This window comes from Grammomys surdaster, unplaced genomic scaffold, assembly GCF_004785775.1.
Source record: "Grammomys surdaster isolate TR1022 unplaced genomic scaffold, NIH_TR_1.0 126313, whole genome shotgun sequence".
Lineage (NCBI taxonomy): Eukaryota > Metazoa > Chordata > Mammalia > Rodentia > Muridae > Grammomys > Grammomys surdaster.
Genome location: NW_021621113.1, coordinates 7,306,930 through 7,324,262, shown reverse-complemented (window position 1 = coordinate 7,324,262; position 17,333 = coordinate 7,306,930). Strand labels below are relative to the sequence as shown.

The window sequence follows — 17,333 nt, the reverse complement described above, 5'->3', positions numbered from 1 at the left end:
TGGAGAGATGGCTCAGGGCTCCTATGTCTAGGAGTCCACAGTAGCTGTCTTCAGACACACCAGGCGAGGGCATTGGATCCCATTACAGATGGTTGTAAGCCACCATGTGGTTGCTGGGAATTGAACTCAGGACCTCTGGAAGAGCAGTCAGGGCTCTTAACCACTGAGCCATCTCTCCAGCCCCTTTATTTTATTTTTTTAAGACAGGGTCTTGTGTCAGGTAGTGGTGGCACACAACTTTGACCCCAGCACTTGGGAGGCAGATGCAAGTAGATCTCCGAGTTTGAGGCCAGCCTGGTCTACAGATTAAGTTTCAGGACAGCCAGGACTAGCCAGAGAAACTCTTGTCTTGAAAAACAAACAAACAAACAAACACCAAAACAACAACAACAACAACAAAATAGAGTCTTGCTTAGGTTTGCCTTAAACTCTATGATCCTCCTGCCTCAGCCTCCAGAGTGCAGTGATATGGGTGTATACATCACGTCTCTAGGCCTGTTTACTTTCCGCATTGCATTTAGGGGCTAAGTAAGGATTCTTATCGCTAGTTGCTTTTCTCACCCAGAACAGATTCTCTCAAACTCAGATGAGCTCTGCTCATCACCACTGAAAGCCCAGCCCATCTCACAGTGCCAGAACTCACCCCTCGCATGGCACATCCCTGCTGAACGAATGAATGAATGAATGAGGTGTGAAGCATGAGGACCACAGCATCACTGGCACTCACCGAAACTGGACCTCCTGGGTCAAGGCAAGGACAGCTGTAGCTCCTCCAAAGGAGTGCCCCATCACAGCCACGCGGCTCACGTCGATGCCGCCCTGAGGACAGCAGAGACCTTAGCTGAACCAGACACTCACAGAGAGGCAACCGTGAAGTAATGAAGTGAAGGCAGGATGCAAACCAAAGCTGTCCCATCTGAGCCTCTGGCCGGATAGGGCGCCACACCAACTAGCTTGATTCTGAGGCAGAGTGATGGCAACTTCAAGCCTGGCCTGGGCTACACGGTGAGACAGTGGCTGGGGGCGGGGGGGAGGTGTCTCAGTGGTTTAGAGCACTGACTGCTTTTCCATAGGACCCGGTTTCAATTCCCAGCACCCATGCTGACAGCTCACAACTGTCTGTAACTCCAGCTCCAGGCAATCGGATACCCTCACGCCAATGCACATAAAATAAAATAAAATAAAATAAAATAAAATAAAATAAAATAAAATAAAATAAAAGTAAATAAACTATTTAAAAAAACGAATAAAGAAATCTCTGGGGTGCAAATCAGTGGCAGCAGAGAGCATGTCTGGCACCAAAAGGCTCTGGATTTGACACCCAGTAGGACAAAGAGAAGAAAAAAAGAAAAGACCTCTGTCCTGGAGAGCCGATCTTCAGGGTAAACAACCTCCAAAGGACTGTGCTTTTCGTCTGGACACTTTCTGCTTTTGCTTTGTTTTGAGACAGAGTCACTATAAACTCCTGGCCAGCCTGGAACCCACTCTGTAGACCACGCTGGCCTCAAACTCATGGAAACTCTCCCTCTGCCTGAGTGCTGGGATTAAAGGCCTGGATACCACCATGGCTTTGTAGCCTCCTTGATTTCACAATCCTCTTGTCCAGATACTCCCTGTGGAGGGGAGGCGTTCACAGTCTGTGAGTACCCAGATAGAACCGCCAGGCTTCACCAGCTCATCTGAAAGCCGGCTGGGAAGCAACCCTCTCAGCCTCTAGGCCAGCGGTTCTCAGCCTCTGGGTGGTGACCTCTCAGGCAACCCTCTACCTCCCGAAACATCTACATTATGATTCATCACAGTAGCAAAATCACAGTTATGAAGTAGCAATGAAATAATTTTATGGCTGGGAGTCAGCACAACATGAGGAACTGGATTAAAGGGTCGAAGCGTTAGGAAATTTGAGAACCGCCTCTCCGCAGCTCCCGCTGGCAAGATGGTCCTCAAGGATACCTCAGAGAACACAGGAGGAGCACACGAACGGCCGGTGCCCTCCACTTTGCCCTAGAGCAACAACTGCTAGTGCAGAAAGCAGCTCAGGTTCTACCTCCTCTGTGGATCTGTCCTGATTTTTATCTACAGCCCAGGGGAGAGTTTCTGCGCTCTCTCTGCTAAGTGTCTATTTCTGGTTGTTCCCAGAAGCCTTCAGGGCATGGTTTTATAAAAAGCCTCCACCGAAGCCTGCTAAGGGGCTGGGGAGATCTCTGCAGGCTTTGTGTGGAAGGCTCTGTTCAGAAGCCTCCCTCTCTTCAGCTTCTAGCCCCGGGTGTGTGTCCATTTTCCCCTTTGGCTGGGAGAAGCAGATGGACTCCTTAGCTTTGTAAACTTTTTAAAGTGACTGTATTCGTAAGCCTCCAAAATCAGCTCTGTAAAGAAGACTCCCACTATGGTTTCCTTTCCACCAGCTGCCTTCTGCCTGCCCCTAACCAGCAACAGTTTCCTCAGCGTCCTTGCAGAGTTCGGGGCTGCATAGACAAGAAAACGTGAACGCGCACGCATGCGCACTTATCACTCCCGCGCAGGCCCTCCTCCAGCCAGTGTCTCTGGATAGCAGCATTAGTACAGAAGCTGCTGCCTCGTCCTTCCCAGTGGCTACACTTGACATCACTCGGAAATAGACAGCTGGCTGCTCACCAAATCTGTCCCTGGTCACACAGCTAGACCATCTATCTCTCTGCAGTTCCAGGTGACCGGATCCTAGCTAACAGCGTGAACGAAAGTCTAACTTCCAGAGCTGGCGAGATAGTTATATGGTTAAGAACACTTAGCTGCTCCTGCAGAGGACTGGGGTTTGACTTCCAGCATCCAAGCATACTGCCTGTAACTCTAGCTCCAGGGGATTCCATAGCTCTGGCCTCTGCATGCACACACCTGTACTCACGTGTACATACACACATGCAGACAGTCACACTAACACATAATTCAAAATATGTGATATATATGATATACCTATAGATTATATATATATGTGTGTGTATGTGTGTGTGTGTGTGTGTGTGTATGTCTTCCCTGTCCATCTATAAAGGCTCTCAGGTAGCTCCCTGCCTGTGCCCTTTTGCTGACCTAAGGCAGGTAGTACATTTGAGTTCAAGAGTCCATACGGTAGAGCCCTCAGATGAATGTAGCCCAAGGTAGTGTGGCTTTCTAGCTTGTGCCAAGCCCTAAGTACCAGTTCTGAAAGGAGCTGGACCCGGACTGCCTCTTATAGCACAGGATACTGAGGAGGCTACACAAGAGAGAGACATTTCTATTGATGAAGTCACTGAGAGCGGTCTATGTGCCCTAGCAATTAGCATTCCCTGGGCTCTCAGAGGAACATGTTAGCTCCTCCCAACTGTTAGCTTTCAGGAACAATGAAGCTCATACAGGATAGGAGGAGGAAGAGGAGGAGGAGGAGGAGGAAGAGGAGAGGAGAGGAAAAGAAAGGCATCTTTTTGTGCTGCTGACGGTCTGACACACTGCTTTCCTCAGGGCAGCAGGAGAAAGCTATCTTCTTCACCACAGGGGAACAGGGGGATAACGAATGTTTCGATTCACTCAGTCTCACTGCTGAGGTTTACTTAGCTAGTTGATTTCCTATTTCCTCTGAGATACCTCAGGACTGTGACTGCTGCTGCCCCTCAGTGTCTGACCCGGGATCTCAGGCAGGTGGGTCTGGATGTCAGCCCTAGGGGAACTACTTCTCCACTCAGCGAACAGTCACTAACGCCCACCAGAGTCCAGGGTCTATGCCACACATGGGCAGATGTGTCTCCCTTTAAAATGGCTTTTTTTTTTTGTAAAGAGGCGTTGAGACATAAACACCTTTGGGAACAGAATTTCCAGATTAAAGCCAGCTCCACCACTTTCCTGTCTCTTTTTATTTTAACTTGATGTCACCTGCACGGGTATCTTGCCGGTATGCAAGTCTATTTGTGTGCCTGATGCCCACGGAAACCAGAAGAGGGTACTGGATCCCCTGGAAGTAGAGTTTCAGATGGCTGTGAGTGGTCATGTGGGTGCTGGAATCAAAGGTGAGTCTTCTGGAAGAGCAGCCAGCGCTCTTACCCACAAGCCATCTCTCCGGCTCCTCCACCACTTTCTTAATGGGATGCAGTTTGTAGGTCTTTAGGCTTTACATGCCTGTCTTCATTTGATGTACAGACGTCCTGACTTCATGAGTTTATGTGGGGAGCCCTTACCACAGCAGAATTCTTATTCACCCAGATGAATATTACACGAGCATTAAAGATAACCCATAAGCAGTACATTGCTGTGCACACCTGACATCCCAGTACTTCAGAGGACCAGGAGCTCAAGGCCAGTCTCAGCTGCACAGCAAGTTTGAAGCCAGCCTAGAACGTACACGACCCTATCTTCAAAAGACAAAACAAGAAATAAAAACATGGAAACCATTAACTAGCTAGGGGTGATAGCTCACATCTGTAACTTTAGCACTCAGGAGATTGAGGCAGGAAGACTGCCATGCATTCAAGGTTAGCCTCAGCTACATAGTAAGTTTTGAGCTAGCCTGGGCTATGAATCAAGACCCTGTCTCAAACAAACAAATTAACTAGCATGAAAAAAACACAGTATGTCTGTGTGTGTGTGTGTGTGTGTGTGTGTGTGTGTGTGTGTGTGCAGTGTTTGAACAACAAAAGGCTACTGCATTTTGTTTTGACATTAGAGGGTAAAGAAAGATCAGGGGAGAAAAAGGAAAAAGATTAGGTATTGCAAGGTAGATACTGTACTTCCCTGTCTCCAAGTCCTAGCCAGGACAGTGCCATGCTTTCTAGAAGGGGTCTTAGGACTCCTTCAGAAGCCTTCTAGGCTACTGGTCTTCAGTGGGTCACTTCTCCTTAACACCCTGACTTTGGAAAGGAACTCTCCTCTACCCATGTGGCACAGTAGGGGCCTCAGTTCTGGTGTTCCACCTCCTTTGACCGGGCACAGCCTAGGCAGATAGACTCAAATACTCTCTCTCTCTCTCTGACACAGTGAGTGGCCCGTGCAGACTGTGTAAGCCACACAAGGCCACAACCTAGAAGCTAAGAGATTCTTTCCTGTTTGACTCTGGGGATGCTCAGACACAGGCCTGGATTTCTAGCAACTATCTTTCTTGCCTGGAATCTAGTGAGGACGAAGGCCACATATGCACAAGGAAACTGAGCCCATAGACGGAAGAGACGCAGAGCTGACAGGTCCGAGACCTTGGATCTCACTATGCTGGCCTGAGGTCAGCCTGTGCTCCCACCAGCTGTGTGAGCCAGCGAGGCTGTGAGGAATGCGTAGCTCTGGGTCATCCCAACCATTGTATTACCTTCAAGGTCGTCAGATCCAGTCCTCCTGGAAAGACATTGACAACAGTCTTCCCCACAGAGGCGTCCTGAAGGATCTGCAGCACGCGCATACACTCTCTCACCCGCTGGTGCACCTGCAACAGAGCCAGTCTGCAGGAGCGTCCTACAACCGCACAGTGAGGACTTCAGCACCCTCCCCGCTCCCCTCCCGCCCCAGGAGCCCAGGCTGAATGCAGTGGGAGAGGGAGTCTGCCCACTGTGTCTCAGCAAACACTGCAGGCCTCTCCCAGATCATGGGTTCTCAGGACAGCATAGTGAGTGGACCCAAGAATTCAGATTCTACGATGTATCTACCCGCCAGGCCCCAAGGAAAGCCAGATGAGAGGATGTACATGAGAGAATTTTCCACCCGAAGGAATGGAGAGTGTACTTGTCCTCAGGCTGGTTTGGTTCACCTTGCCCATTTAAAACACAGGCTGTCTGCTTTGTCTGCCTCCTCTTCTCCCACTGGCCTCTACCCTGCCCCTCCCCTAACAATCTGACAATGGATTTCTTAGTGGGAATGTTCAATTCCTCCCCAGGCTAGGAATCCTTTACTAGGATTTTTCAACGTGAACTTCGATCTGGGATGGAGGACTGGGGAACAACACCGGGAGCCTTGTTCTCTGCTAATGAGCCAAAAATCTGCAAAGGCAGGGCTGGCAGGGGCTCAGAAAGTAAGCCAACCTGCAGCTGGCAGAGACAGGAATGAACTGGTCCCCATGAGGTTGTTATTGGAAGATGGAGTCTTTAGAGGGTGGGACCCAGTGGGGAGTCTTTAAGTTATTGAAGAACTGCCCTGAAAAGGGATTATGGGATGCTAACAGCTCCCCCACACACACATCATCCGGGACCAGAGGCCTAAAGCAATAGGTCCGCCTGACCTTGGCTTGCAATCCCCAGAGCTAAGAGCTAAAATCTCTGCTCTGCAGTGTGTGACTATGCCACCTGGCACCAGCCTACCTGGGGATTCCTCAAATGGAATTCCTTCTCCCCTTCCTTGATGTGCCGGAAGGGGATCCATTCCTCCTCCAGAGACTCAGTGGGCGAGCTCTCTTGTGAGGTCTGCTTACAGATGTAGGTGGCCGAAGCTGACTGGTCCCTGAACCACGTGCATGCCATCGGAGAGGAAAAAAGAAGACAATGGTGAGGGTATTTCTCTCCTGTACCCATGCCTCCCTTCCATGACACATGGGCTCTCCACTTGGCTGGTAAGAAAGTAAGATCAGGGGCGCACAAGGGAGAACAGAGTAAACATGGATCAGGGACAGCCTGCGTTTGAGCCCAGAGTCAGCTGTGTCACCTTCAGGCAGCTAATGGACATCTTTGAGCCTTGTTGTTCTACCCTTTTAAATGGGTATAATAACGGTTTTGCATGGTCATTAGTAATAATACATCGGTCTAGGGATGTAGCTCAGCAATAGAGCGCTTGCCTAGTGTGTGGGTCTGAAGCTCGGGCATGATGAACTAAACAAAACAAAACAAAAAAAGAAAGAAAGAAAAAACACGTTGATAGGCAACTAGCTTATACCTAGCTCAGCACAGGTAGCCAACTGCACGGCTCATGGGTTCCGGCTCTCACCTGTGCTCCACAGCAGCAACCACAAAGCCACGGGAGGCCAGCTCCATGCAGAAGGCCGAGTATACCGCCCTGGAGAGTCACAAGGAGCATAGGTCAAATACATGGCCCAGTGTCATCCACACTCCGGTAGTGGCCACCTCAAAACACTGGCTAGGTAGGCATCATGGGTGGCCCTCCCCAAGTACCTTCCCCAGGTAGTGCTGCTCTGGTCCCAGCGGGGATCTGACGTCCTCCACAGTGTGTTTACAAGACAGGCTTCAAACTGAGCCTCGCCACTGCACTGTACTAGCGCACCCCAACCCAGACAATCTGACTATTCTAATGCATGTGTGTGTGTGTGTGTGTGTGTTTGTGTGTGTGTGTGTACACGCTACTGTCAGGTGTCTTTTTCATTTTCTGCTTTCTTCTTATTTTCACTATTATTGTTGTTGTTGTTTTGTTTTTCGAGAGAGGGTTTCTCTGTGTAGCCCTGGCTGTCCTGGACTCAATTTGTAGACCAGGCTGGCCTCGAACTCACAGAGCTCCACCTGTCTCTGCCTCCCAATTTCTGGGAGTAAAGAGACACCACCACCATCTGGCCTCTTCTCATTACTATTCTCGAGACAGGGATTCTCACTGAACCTGGAGTACATCAATTCTGTGAGACTGGCTGGCCAGAGAGATCCAGGGACCTTCCTGACTCATCCTCTCCTGAATTGGGATTACAGGCGTGTGTGGCCATAGCCAGATTTTACAAGGGCTTTGCCAGTTAAACTCAAGTCAATCTTATGCTTGAATACTAAGCACTTAGTCCCCTGAGCAGGGTCTCAGTACATAACCCTGGTTGGCCTGGGACTCAATGATTGTAGTCCAGGCTGGCCTTGAACTCACCATATGCCAACCAACGCTCAGCATGATATGTTTTAAAACCACACAGGGGCTGGCAAGATGGCTCATCTGTAGAGGCGCTAGCCTCACCAGCCTAGCAACCTGAATTTGATCGCCAGAATGCACATACTCGGTGGAAGGAGAAAATTTACTTGGCAAAGTTATTTTCTGCCTTCCACAAATGAGTCCACATGTACCACATATGATAATGATAAAATTTAAATACACATACATACCAATCAAAGTAATTTGAAGTTTTCAAGTAGTTGTGTTTTTTTTTTTTTTTTTAAGTTGAAAAGGGACATTGAGGTAGCTGGAGAGCTGGTTCAGCAGTTAAAAGCACTGGCTGCTCTTCTGGAGGGCCCAGGCTTGACTTGTAGCACCCACACAGTGGCTCACAACTGTGAGTAACTGTAGTTGCAGGGGATCCCGTACCCTGTTCTGCCTTCCACAGGCATTGTATGCATGTGATATACAGATATATATGCAAGAAAAACACCTACACACACACACACATGCAGGCACACACACACGAGCACACACACACAGGAAGGAGCTGTAGCTCAGTGGTAGAACACCTACCTGCCTATGGCACGCACAAGGCAATGAGTTCAATCCCCACTGGGGTCAAAAACAAAGCAAAGGGGTTTTTTAGCCAGCTGTGGTAGCATGTAATTATAATCCCAGAACTTGGAAGACAGAAGCAGAAATATCAGGGGTTCCAAGCTATCCTTAGTCACATAGTAAGTATAAAGCTAGCCTGGGCTACATGAGTTCCTGTCAAAAAAAAAAAAAAAAAAAAAGGAAGGAAGGAAGGAAGGAAGGCAGGCAGACCAGGCAGACCAGGCAGGCAGGCAGGCAGGCAGACCAGGCAGGCAGGCAGACCAGGCAGACCAGGCAGGCAGGCAGACCAGGCAGGCAGGCAGACCAGGCATGCTAGTCCACACGTGTTATCCTAACACTTGGGACATGAAAGTGGGATCAGGACTTCAGGGCCAGCCTTGTCTATGCATCAAGTTCTTCTCTCAAAACCAGTAAGAAACAGAGCTGAAGCAATCGCTCAGCTGTTAGAGCACTTGCTGCTCCAACTGCCTAGAACTCCAGTTCTAAGGGATCTGGTGCCCTCTTCTGGCCTCAGTGGGCACTTGCACACATGTGCACATACACCCATGCAGACACACAACTAAAAAACTATTCTTAATATTTTCTTAAAAGGTAAGAAAAAGCATATTAACATTACTGATATGACTGCTATATTTTACTTAAGCTATAACAGCCTATTATAGCTACTATGCCTTATTTAACCTATTGTAACCTATATAACCCAAAGTAATTTTAAAATATAATTAAAATTTTAATTAATGAAACATTATTGTTCTCTTTACTCCTGGGTAGTCTTTGGACTCTCTGGTGTATATTTTACACCTGACTCATGGCTCGACGTTGACTGACAATATTCTAAGCCTTTTAAGAGTCACACAGAGCTGGCAGCCTAGACTGGAGCAAACAGTTCTAACGAATGAGATGCAGACATAAGGACTGGAACAAAAGCAGCCATCCTAGGTCAGGAGGTAACTTTAAGGTCCGGTTGCCTGTTCCATTCATATAACTACAAAAGCAACCCTAACAGTCTATCCCTGGCTCCCACCCTCATTTCTTGTTTTGCTGCAGAGTTTTCTGTAGTTCAGGCTAGCCTCAAACTCACTACTTGGCAGAAGATGCCCATGAACTCCAGGTCTTCCTCCTTCTACTTTCTCAGTGCTTGGGCTAAGGCAGGTGCCATCATACCCAGCCCTTATAGCTCGCTTTAACTGAGAGAGAAATACAAGCATTTTGTTTGGTGGTTGGTGGTGTTTTCTTCTTTTGCAGTCTAGGCCATATTCACAGTCAGCATTCTCTCGTTTGGGCCTCCAGGGGCTGTGAGTATAGGCATGCACCAAGACCCAGGCAAGGAAGGAATCTGATCATGTGTTAGAAGCCAATGTTTGGGGCTTTCTGTTAAACACTTTTCTAACTTATACAGGAAAGTCGGTTTGTAACATCTCTTTTCTATGTCTCCCGTGTTTCCAGAGAGGTGGTGAACAGGATGAGCGGTTCTGGATCCCTTCAGGGTATACTGTGTAAAGTAGACACGTCGCTGCCTGCTGCTCAGGGCCCAGTGGCTCCTATCTGCCTACTTCAGAGGGCTATGTGGGGAGCACAGGGAATAGTGGCACTCTGGAAGCCAGTGAGGTGGTGTCTACATGCACATGCTCCTCCTAGGATGGGAAGACACTCATCTGTAAACCAGGGAAGGATTTCAAGGTGAAATTAGCCAGAGAAACTAAAGACGGACTGACCTTTGGCTACCACTCCCCTCCTGCCCTTTCTCGTGGAATTTCACTCCTGGTTACTGAAAGAAGTTCCTACCGGCTCACTGAGGAATGGCATGGCAGTGCCACGGCTCTCTCCAGCAGAGCTATGGGTGGCGAGGGAGTGCTTCCTAGCTTCCTTCTGGTAGGCTAACTAACACATTTGCACACATGCACACATGCTCACAGGCACGTGTGCACATGCAAGCAAACACAGGCTCTGAAGGCAGGAACCCTTCTACTCGGTTTACCTCAAAAGAAACCAGCAGAGAAATCGCTCACTTGCCTCACCAGCCTCATCTCCAAACCTAGTCTCCACTTCCAGCCTCCACTAGTCATGCTTGCCTGTATACCGACTCCTAAGGTGAGCAGCTTCTGGATGTGTGTGCGGCCAGATTTCCCACTTTCCTTTAGTGCCAGGGGTCAGCATACAAAAGGTGCTTCCAGAAGTTGGCTGAATGAACGAGAATCCAGCAAAACAGCCCTGTGTTTTTCGGGGATGAGAAACTACCGGGAAACTATGACTTTGAGACACTGTCCTAGGCACTGGGGCAGAGAAGACTGGAGTGGTGTCTGTCGTCACTGAGGTTACAGTCTAGCAGGGAAGACAGACACCGGAACACAATCATACATGTGACCAAAGCACTGATAAAGTACTGCTCTTACAGAGGACCCACATTCAGTTCCCAGGAACCACACTGGGAGGCTCACAACCACCTGTAACTCCAGCTCCAGGGGATCCGATGCTCTTCAACCTTCTTCAGGGACCTATGTTCATGTATACACATGTGCACACACACACCCCACATGTACACACATACACACACACACACCACATACAAACATACATACACACATATACATACATGCACACACCACATACACATACATACATACGCACATATACAAACATACATACACATACATATGAACAATACACACACGATACACACACATGCATATGCACATGCAAACACAACACATACACATAATTAAAATTAGAATAAATCATCTTTAAAACACACTGTCACCAGGCAGTGGTGACACAAGCCTTTAATCCCAGCACTTGGGAGGCAGAGGCAGGTGGATTTCTGAGTTCCAGAGTTCGAGGCTAGCCTGGTCTACAGAGTGAGTTCCAGGACAGCCAGGGCTACACAGAGAAACCCTGTCTCAAAACAAACAAACAAACAAACAAACAAACAAAACAACAACAACAAAAACCCTATGAAAATGTTTCATTTAGTGGGCTGAGGAGATGGCTCAGTGATTAGGAGAACTATCTGTTCTTCCAGGAGACCCAAGTCTGATTCCCAGCATCCACACGGTGGCTCACAACCATCTGTTACTCCAGTCCCAAGGGATCTGACACTGAAAGGAGAGAGGAAAGGAAGGGAGAGGGAGGGAGGGAGGAAGGGAGGGAGGGAGAGAGGGAGGGAGGGAGAGAGGGAGGGAAGGGGGAGGGACAGAAGAGAGAGGGAAGGGGGGGGAAAGGGGGTAAGGAAGGAGGGAAGGAAGGAAGGAAGGAAGGAAGGAAGGAAGGAAGGAAGGAAGGAAGGAAGGAAGGAAACAAGCAAGCAAACTCCAAGGTACTGAACTATCAAAATGGGATTTAGGCTTGTGGTTGTTTTGTTTTGTTTTGAGACAAGGTATCACCACACAACACACACTGGCCTAAACTCATGACCCTCCAGCTTCTGCCTTCCAGAATGACTGACATGAACCACTACACACTGCCAGCTTTAAAAGTGGTGTCCTTGGCTATAGCCTGAACAAAAGTTGGAGTGTTGGCAGCTTCTGAGCTGTGTGGCACTCTGGGATATAAGCCAGACATATATATTCACGGATGACCAGAGCAAGCACTAACAAACGTAAGAGAGCACGCACAGGTGCTGTCATAAGCTAAATAACACCCCATGGTGTCAGACGTGGAGCTGAAGTTACAGATAGCTATAACATACAGAACAAGTCCTGGGAGCAATCCTGCCTAGATACTGAATTATGAAATTGAAGCCAGTTGCCCAACTGGTGAAAGAGATTATCTAATTTGCCATCACCATATCCCTCCACATAACACGGAGAGACGTGGCAGGGCTGTGCATCTCCAGTGGGCACCGACCGATCCAATGGAAACCTCAAACCCACACGTCCCTCAGCCTGCAGGTGTTGAAATCTAGGCTCAGAGAGTGGCCATGTTCCTAGCCCACTTAGGACGTAAAGGCCATAGGTAGGTCAGGCCACATGTGCAGGCTAGCACATCCCCAGTCGGCCAAAAATAATTAACTGAAAATCAAAGCTGAGGTAAAGCCAAGCTGTTTCTCACAGTGCTTGGCCAAAGCTGCGTCTGGAAACTTCTCTGCAGCCTTGGGTTCTGCATGCACATGTGCACTGCACACTCTGCATACCTTCATGCCGTACTCTGTCAAAGAGGCTGTCTGAAACACCTGCCCGCAGATCTGACTCTACTGAACGTCACAAACTGCAGTGTTCCTACTGTACTGACACAGATCTCCGAGCTTAAATAAGAAAATACAATGGCCTACTTAAAGACAGCAGTGGCTTGTCCTGTTTTCCTACCGTGTAAGCATCAAGTCAGTCTGTTTGTGTTTTGTATTGTATTAGAATGTTGTATCTTTTTTTGTTTGTTTGTTTGTTTTTTTCGAGACAGGGTTTCGCTGTGTAGTCCTGGCTGTCCTGGAACTCACTCTGTAGACCAGGCTGGCCTCAAACTCAGAAATCCGCCTGCCTCTGCCTCCCAAGTGCTGGGATTAAAGGCATGTGCCACCACTGCCCGGCTATGTTGTATCTTTTTTTTTAAATGTTATTTTTTGAATGTATATGAGTGCACTGTAACTGTCTTCAGATACACCAGAAGAGGGCATCAGATCCCATTATAGATGGCTGTGAGCCACCATGTGGTTGTTGGGATTTGAACTCAGGACCTCTGGAAGAGCAGTCAGTGCTCTTAACCGCTGAGCCATCTCTCCAGCCCAGAATGTTGTATCTTTAAAGACTGGCACCTGAGGAAGCTGGAGAGACTGCTCAGTGGTTAAGAGCACAGGCTGCTCTTACAGAGGTCCAGAGTTCGATTCCCAGCATCACATAGTGGCTCACAGCCATCTGTAACTTCAGCCTCAGATCTGACACCTTTGGCCTCCGTGAGCACCTACCCCCACATGCACATACCCACGCACACACGCGTAACACACATAATTAAAAAGAACAAAAATAAATCTTTAAAAAAAAGACTGTCTGGGTTGCTAAACTGAGTTTCACACACACACACACACACACACACACACACACACACACAGTGTTAAATGGATCTTGGCTTGAGATGAAGACAGAATTTACTCCTGCTGTTTTTGTGCTACCTGTTTATGCAAAGCAGAATTCTCAGCATTGAAGATTATAAAAATCAATCTATTGTGAAAAGATACTCTAGGTCTTACGATATCAAAGGCTCAGCTTAGAGTCAATTCTTTATACAAAAATAACACACCCAGCTGGTTAGCATGCAAATTTCCTTTGGTTTTAATGAGTAGTAAGATGATATGCATTCCAAATCATTTAGAGTCCTAAAAATCTATCTCGTTGTGATTTCTTACCAATGAGTGGTGGACCCGTATTCCTATTTTATACACTTAGATAGTGGGCAGGCATGCAAAAATGACAAGCAAAAGCAAGTCACAAGTGAGAGACCTCACGAAGCCCTGGTCTAGGGAAGGAGGACCCAGTGCTCTGTCCAGGAGCACAGTGAGATTAAGATGACAGGCAGATAAATGTCTGTTATTTAGCCCTTTGAGACTACATTAAAACATGGTCATGATGCAAGGGACAGGAAAGGTCCAGGGACAAAGCTCTTACCTGAAGCCTCCTAGGCCATGGGACAAGATGATCAAAGGGTATCCAGAATCCTTTGTCTTAAAGGGGCCGTTCCAGTTAACAGGCAAGCGACAAGATCCTGCCAGAGACACAGGCTGTAGACTCTCTGGCTGCCCATAACGAATCCCACAGGCAGCCTGAGAAAGGCAGGGGTGGGTATATGTGGTCCTCCCCTCTCCAGAATCACCAGGGAAAAAAAGACCCAAAGGGGCAGCACTGAAGAAATCTGGGGCAGATCTGTGAAATGCCAAGGCCATGGGGAACTCCTGGGGTAGGGCTTTGGGAGGGGATTGGGAGAACAAGACCAGCGGGCATGCTGCAGGAGAGTGGACGCTCCCTGGAAGCCAAGAGTGTCTGATACAGCTGCTGGAGCAAGCAGCGGAGTATGGCTGATGGGGTGTAGTTCAGTGATAGGTGGCAGAGCTCTGACCTAGCTAGTATGAGGCCCTGGATTTGCTCCCTAGTACTGGAAAAGGGGGTGGTCTCCCGAGTGGATAAGAATACATGCTGGATTTAGGGACCACAGCCAGCACCGTGTCCCATCTGAGGTCACAAACACCACACAAGAGGTTCTAGTTCTACACGTACCTGGCACACAGCTTTACAAAAGCTGGCAGACAAGCCAGGTAAGTGACCCTCCCAAGTCCCACTGCCAGGAAATTACAAAGTCTGGATTTGAACCGATGACCCAGATTCTCACGCATTCGACTCTCTCCCATATCTCCAAACTAAGGACCGGACTGAACAAGCTAAAGAATTACTGTGTCTCCCTGGGTTTCTCCTGGGGACATAACCAGGCGACTGGGGAAGCAGCCAGGGCCAGGCCAGCCTTACCGATACCCACGTTGAACAGCAACCCCACCCAGCGCTTGTTATACTTCAAGTAGTCAGCCAGACCCATGCAGTACTCATAGCGGGGAATCCACAGGGGCTCTTCGCACTTCTCTGATGCTTGGCATGGGTAGAAGAGTCGGAAGAGGCTCCCCTGGAGAAAAGAAAGGAGCAGCTGCTGGGACCAAGAAGCTTAGGCCTTTCGGGCCAGCAGGAGTCTGGGTACCAGCCAGGCTGGACACCAGCACAGAGAAACAGAAGCAATTCTGTTGCTCGCACATCAGAAGGTTCATGCTCTTCCGACTGTCAAGCTGCATGTCCAATTACATCCTGGAATGGCATCATACTGTGGACCTAGGCTTGGCGCGAACGGAAGAAACTAGATCTTTGCTCTTAGGATGAACACGGTGGCAGCAGTATGCTTAGTCAGGAGAGAGAATCAGAGAGGTGTTACCAGGAAGTGGGTGTCTCTTTTGCAGAACAGAGGTGAGGCCAACCATCAGGAACAAAAATCTAAGGAACTTGCTGGGTCATGGTGGCACATGCCTGGAGTCCTGGAGATGGGACAATTGTGGGCTTATTGTCATTCTTGGCTACATTCCAGGTGGTGGCAGCCTGAGCTACATGAGAAACCTCAAAACTGTTAAAATGGAGGAAGAGGAGGAAGAGGAAACAAAGAAAAAGAAAAGCCTAGAAATTGGCAGGAATAAGAAGCGAATGGGAGGCTAAAGACGAAGATCCCACCTTCCCACTCAAGCCGTAGAGTCAGGACAGTGGCCTGTGGCCCACTGAGCTTCCTCTCATTCCCTTACATCAGGATGGCATCAAAAAACCTTTCCAGGATCAGATGCCTGGACTGAAAACAGGAGAAAGGGCCTGTGAGCTACCTCTGAAGCCAGAGGCACCTCTCTTCCTTGCTGGAGAAAGAACTCAGTTGCTCTGTCATCTGGGGAGGTTCTAATAGTTTGAGTGAGGAATTTAAAAAAAAACGTCAGGAAGACAGGCCTAAGGGTGATGACCAAATCCAGCCCAGCTGTAACTTAGCGCCCCAGAACTTACAAACTTGGACCTGTGGTGGTGAAGTCCCCACAGTGGAGTAGAACAGGGACAGAGCTTGGGACACTTACCTCAAGACTGTGACCCTCCATCACATCTGTGCAGCCAATGTGGTGGGGTCCCGAGATGGGTGGGAAGCATATAGACTGGCCGGCCCCCATCTCATCACCAGCTGGACCAAAGCCGGATGTTCCAGAATGTGCTGGCTGGAAGGCAGAACACAGACTAGCCTCTTGTTGGTCTCTTCCTCGCTTGTTGCTTCTCTAGGTCATATGCCAACCCTGTCCAATTCCTGACATCCTTATTGCCCCAACAGACCTTCCTGCCAGCTACTCACTAAATCACAGGCATTATTTACGCTTGCTACTTTGCCAAGGCTTACAGGCTGGTCTTTCGGTTGTGTTTCTGCAAAGGTTGGTGGAAACCAAGGGCCTTACACATGCTAGCAACCACTCCCATTCCCAGCCCCACAGGCTGTAGTCTTCATTTCCTTCTGGTGGGGTGAGGAGATGGTGGTGAAGAGCTAGTCCTCAGATCCCTCAAAACCTACAAACCACAAGGGTGTGGTTCAGTCCTAGCATACAAGTAGCCCTGGGTTCGATTCCTAGAATTGCAGAAAACAGCTGTGGCAATACACACCTGTAACCCCAGCACTGAGGAGGTGGTGTCTGGAGGGTTAGGAGTTCATGCGATGCATGAGACCCTGTCTCAGGATTAACACATACTGACACTGCACCCACCGTGTATCCATCCAACAATATCTGCTGTAGTGACCACAGCCCAGATGTTGCCCTTTCCTGGCTACTAACGCCCACTGAGGTCCAGCTCTTCCTCAGCTGGCACTGTACTAAGCTCCTTATAGACACTGCTTCATCTAACCCTCTCAACAGTTCTCTGAGAAGGGAGGTAGCTGGACCAATTTTACAGACTCTAGAAGCAAGGCAGAGAGAGTTACCCTGGCTGTGAGGTCTAACTTATAACCCACCCCCCTTAAAGCAAGTTAGATTCCTATTCCTTACAGCCAAAACCACCTGCATGGGCGGGGTCTTGGGCCCCCCGTGGTTTGTTTGTATATTCTGATTCGTCCTGTGGGATCAGTGTGCAAGTCAGAGCATGCCTGGGCAAAAAGAGACTCTGGAGATGGTTGCTACCAAGGGTCCCTGCCATCACCCCTTCTCCCTGCCTCGGAACATACATGTACATTACTGAAGAAGTCACAATCCTGAGAGACTCGGTGAGCTGCTCAAGGTCACAGCTGTTACTACACACACACACACACATGCACGCACACGCACACACACCTTCCTGCTAATCATCTGGTCCAGAGGAAATCCTCCAAGAACCCAAAAGAGTCACTCTACTTAATGTTAGGAGGCAATGATAATTTTCTTTCTACTATTCCTTTTCCTCTTTTGTTCTTCCAGTGCAAATTTTAAGGCACCCATTACA

General features: G+C 48.7%; 1 protein-coding gene across 1 annotated transcript in view; it reads right to left on the bottom strand.

The window, feature by feature from the left end:
• Positions 1 to 17,333, bottom strand: part of Pafah2 (platelet activating factor acetylhydrolase 2) — a 32,102-nt gene that overhangs the window by 9,716 nt on the left and 5,053 nt on the right. The window contains exons 2-8 of the mRNA XM_028759757.1: positions 15,956 to 16,090; positions 14,832 to 14,982; positions 13,980 to 14,076; positions 6,898 to 6,966; positions 6,279 to 6,417; positions 5,297 to 5,410; positions 728 to 819 (exon numbers count right to left, since the gene is read on the bottom strand). Coding sequence (XP_028615590.1) covers positions 728 to 819; positions 5,297 to 5,410; positions 6,279 to 6,417; positions 6,898 to 6,966; positions 13,980 to 14,076; positions 14,832 to 14,982; positions 15,956 to 16,045 — 752 coding nt within the window. The 5' untranslated portion in view covers positions 16,046 to 16,090. The remainder of the gene's footprint in view (positions 1 to 727; positions 820 to 5,296; positions 5,411 to 6,278; positions 6,418 to 6,897; positions 6,967 to 13,979; positions 14,077 to 14,831; positions 14,983 to 15,955; positions 16,091 to 17,333) is intronic.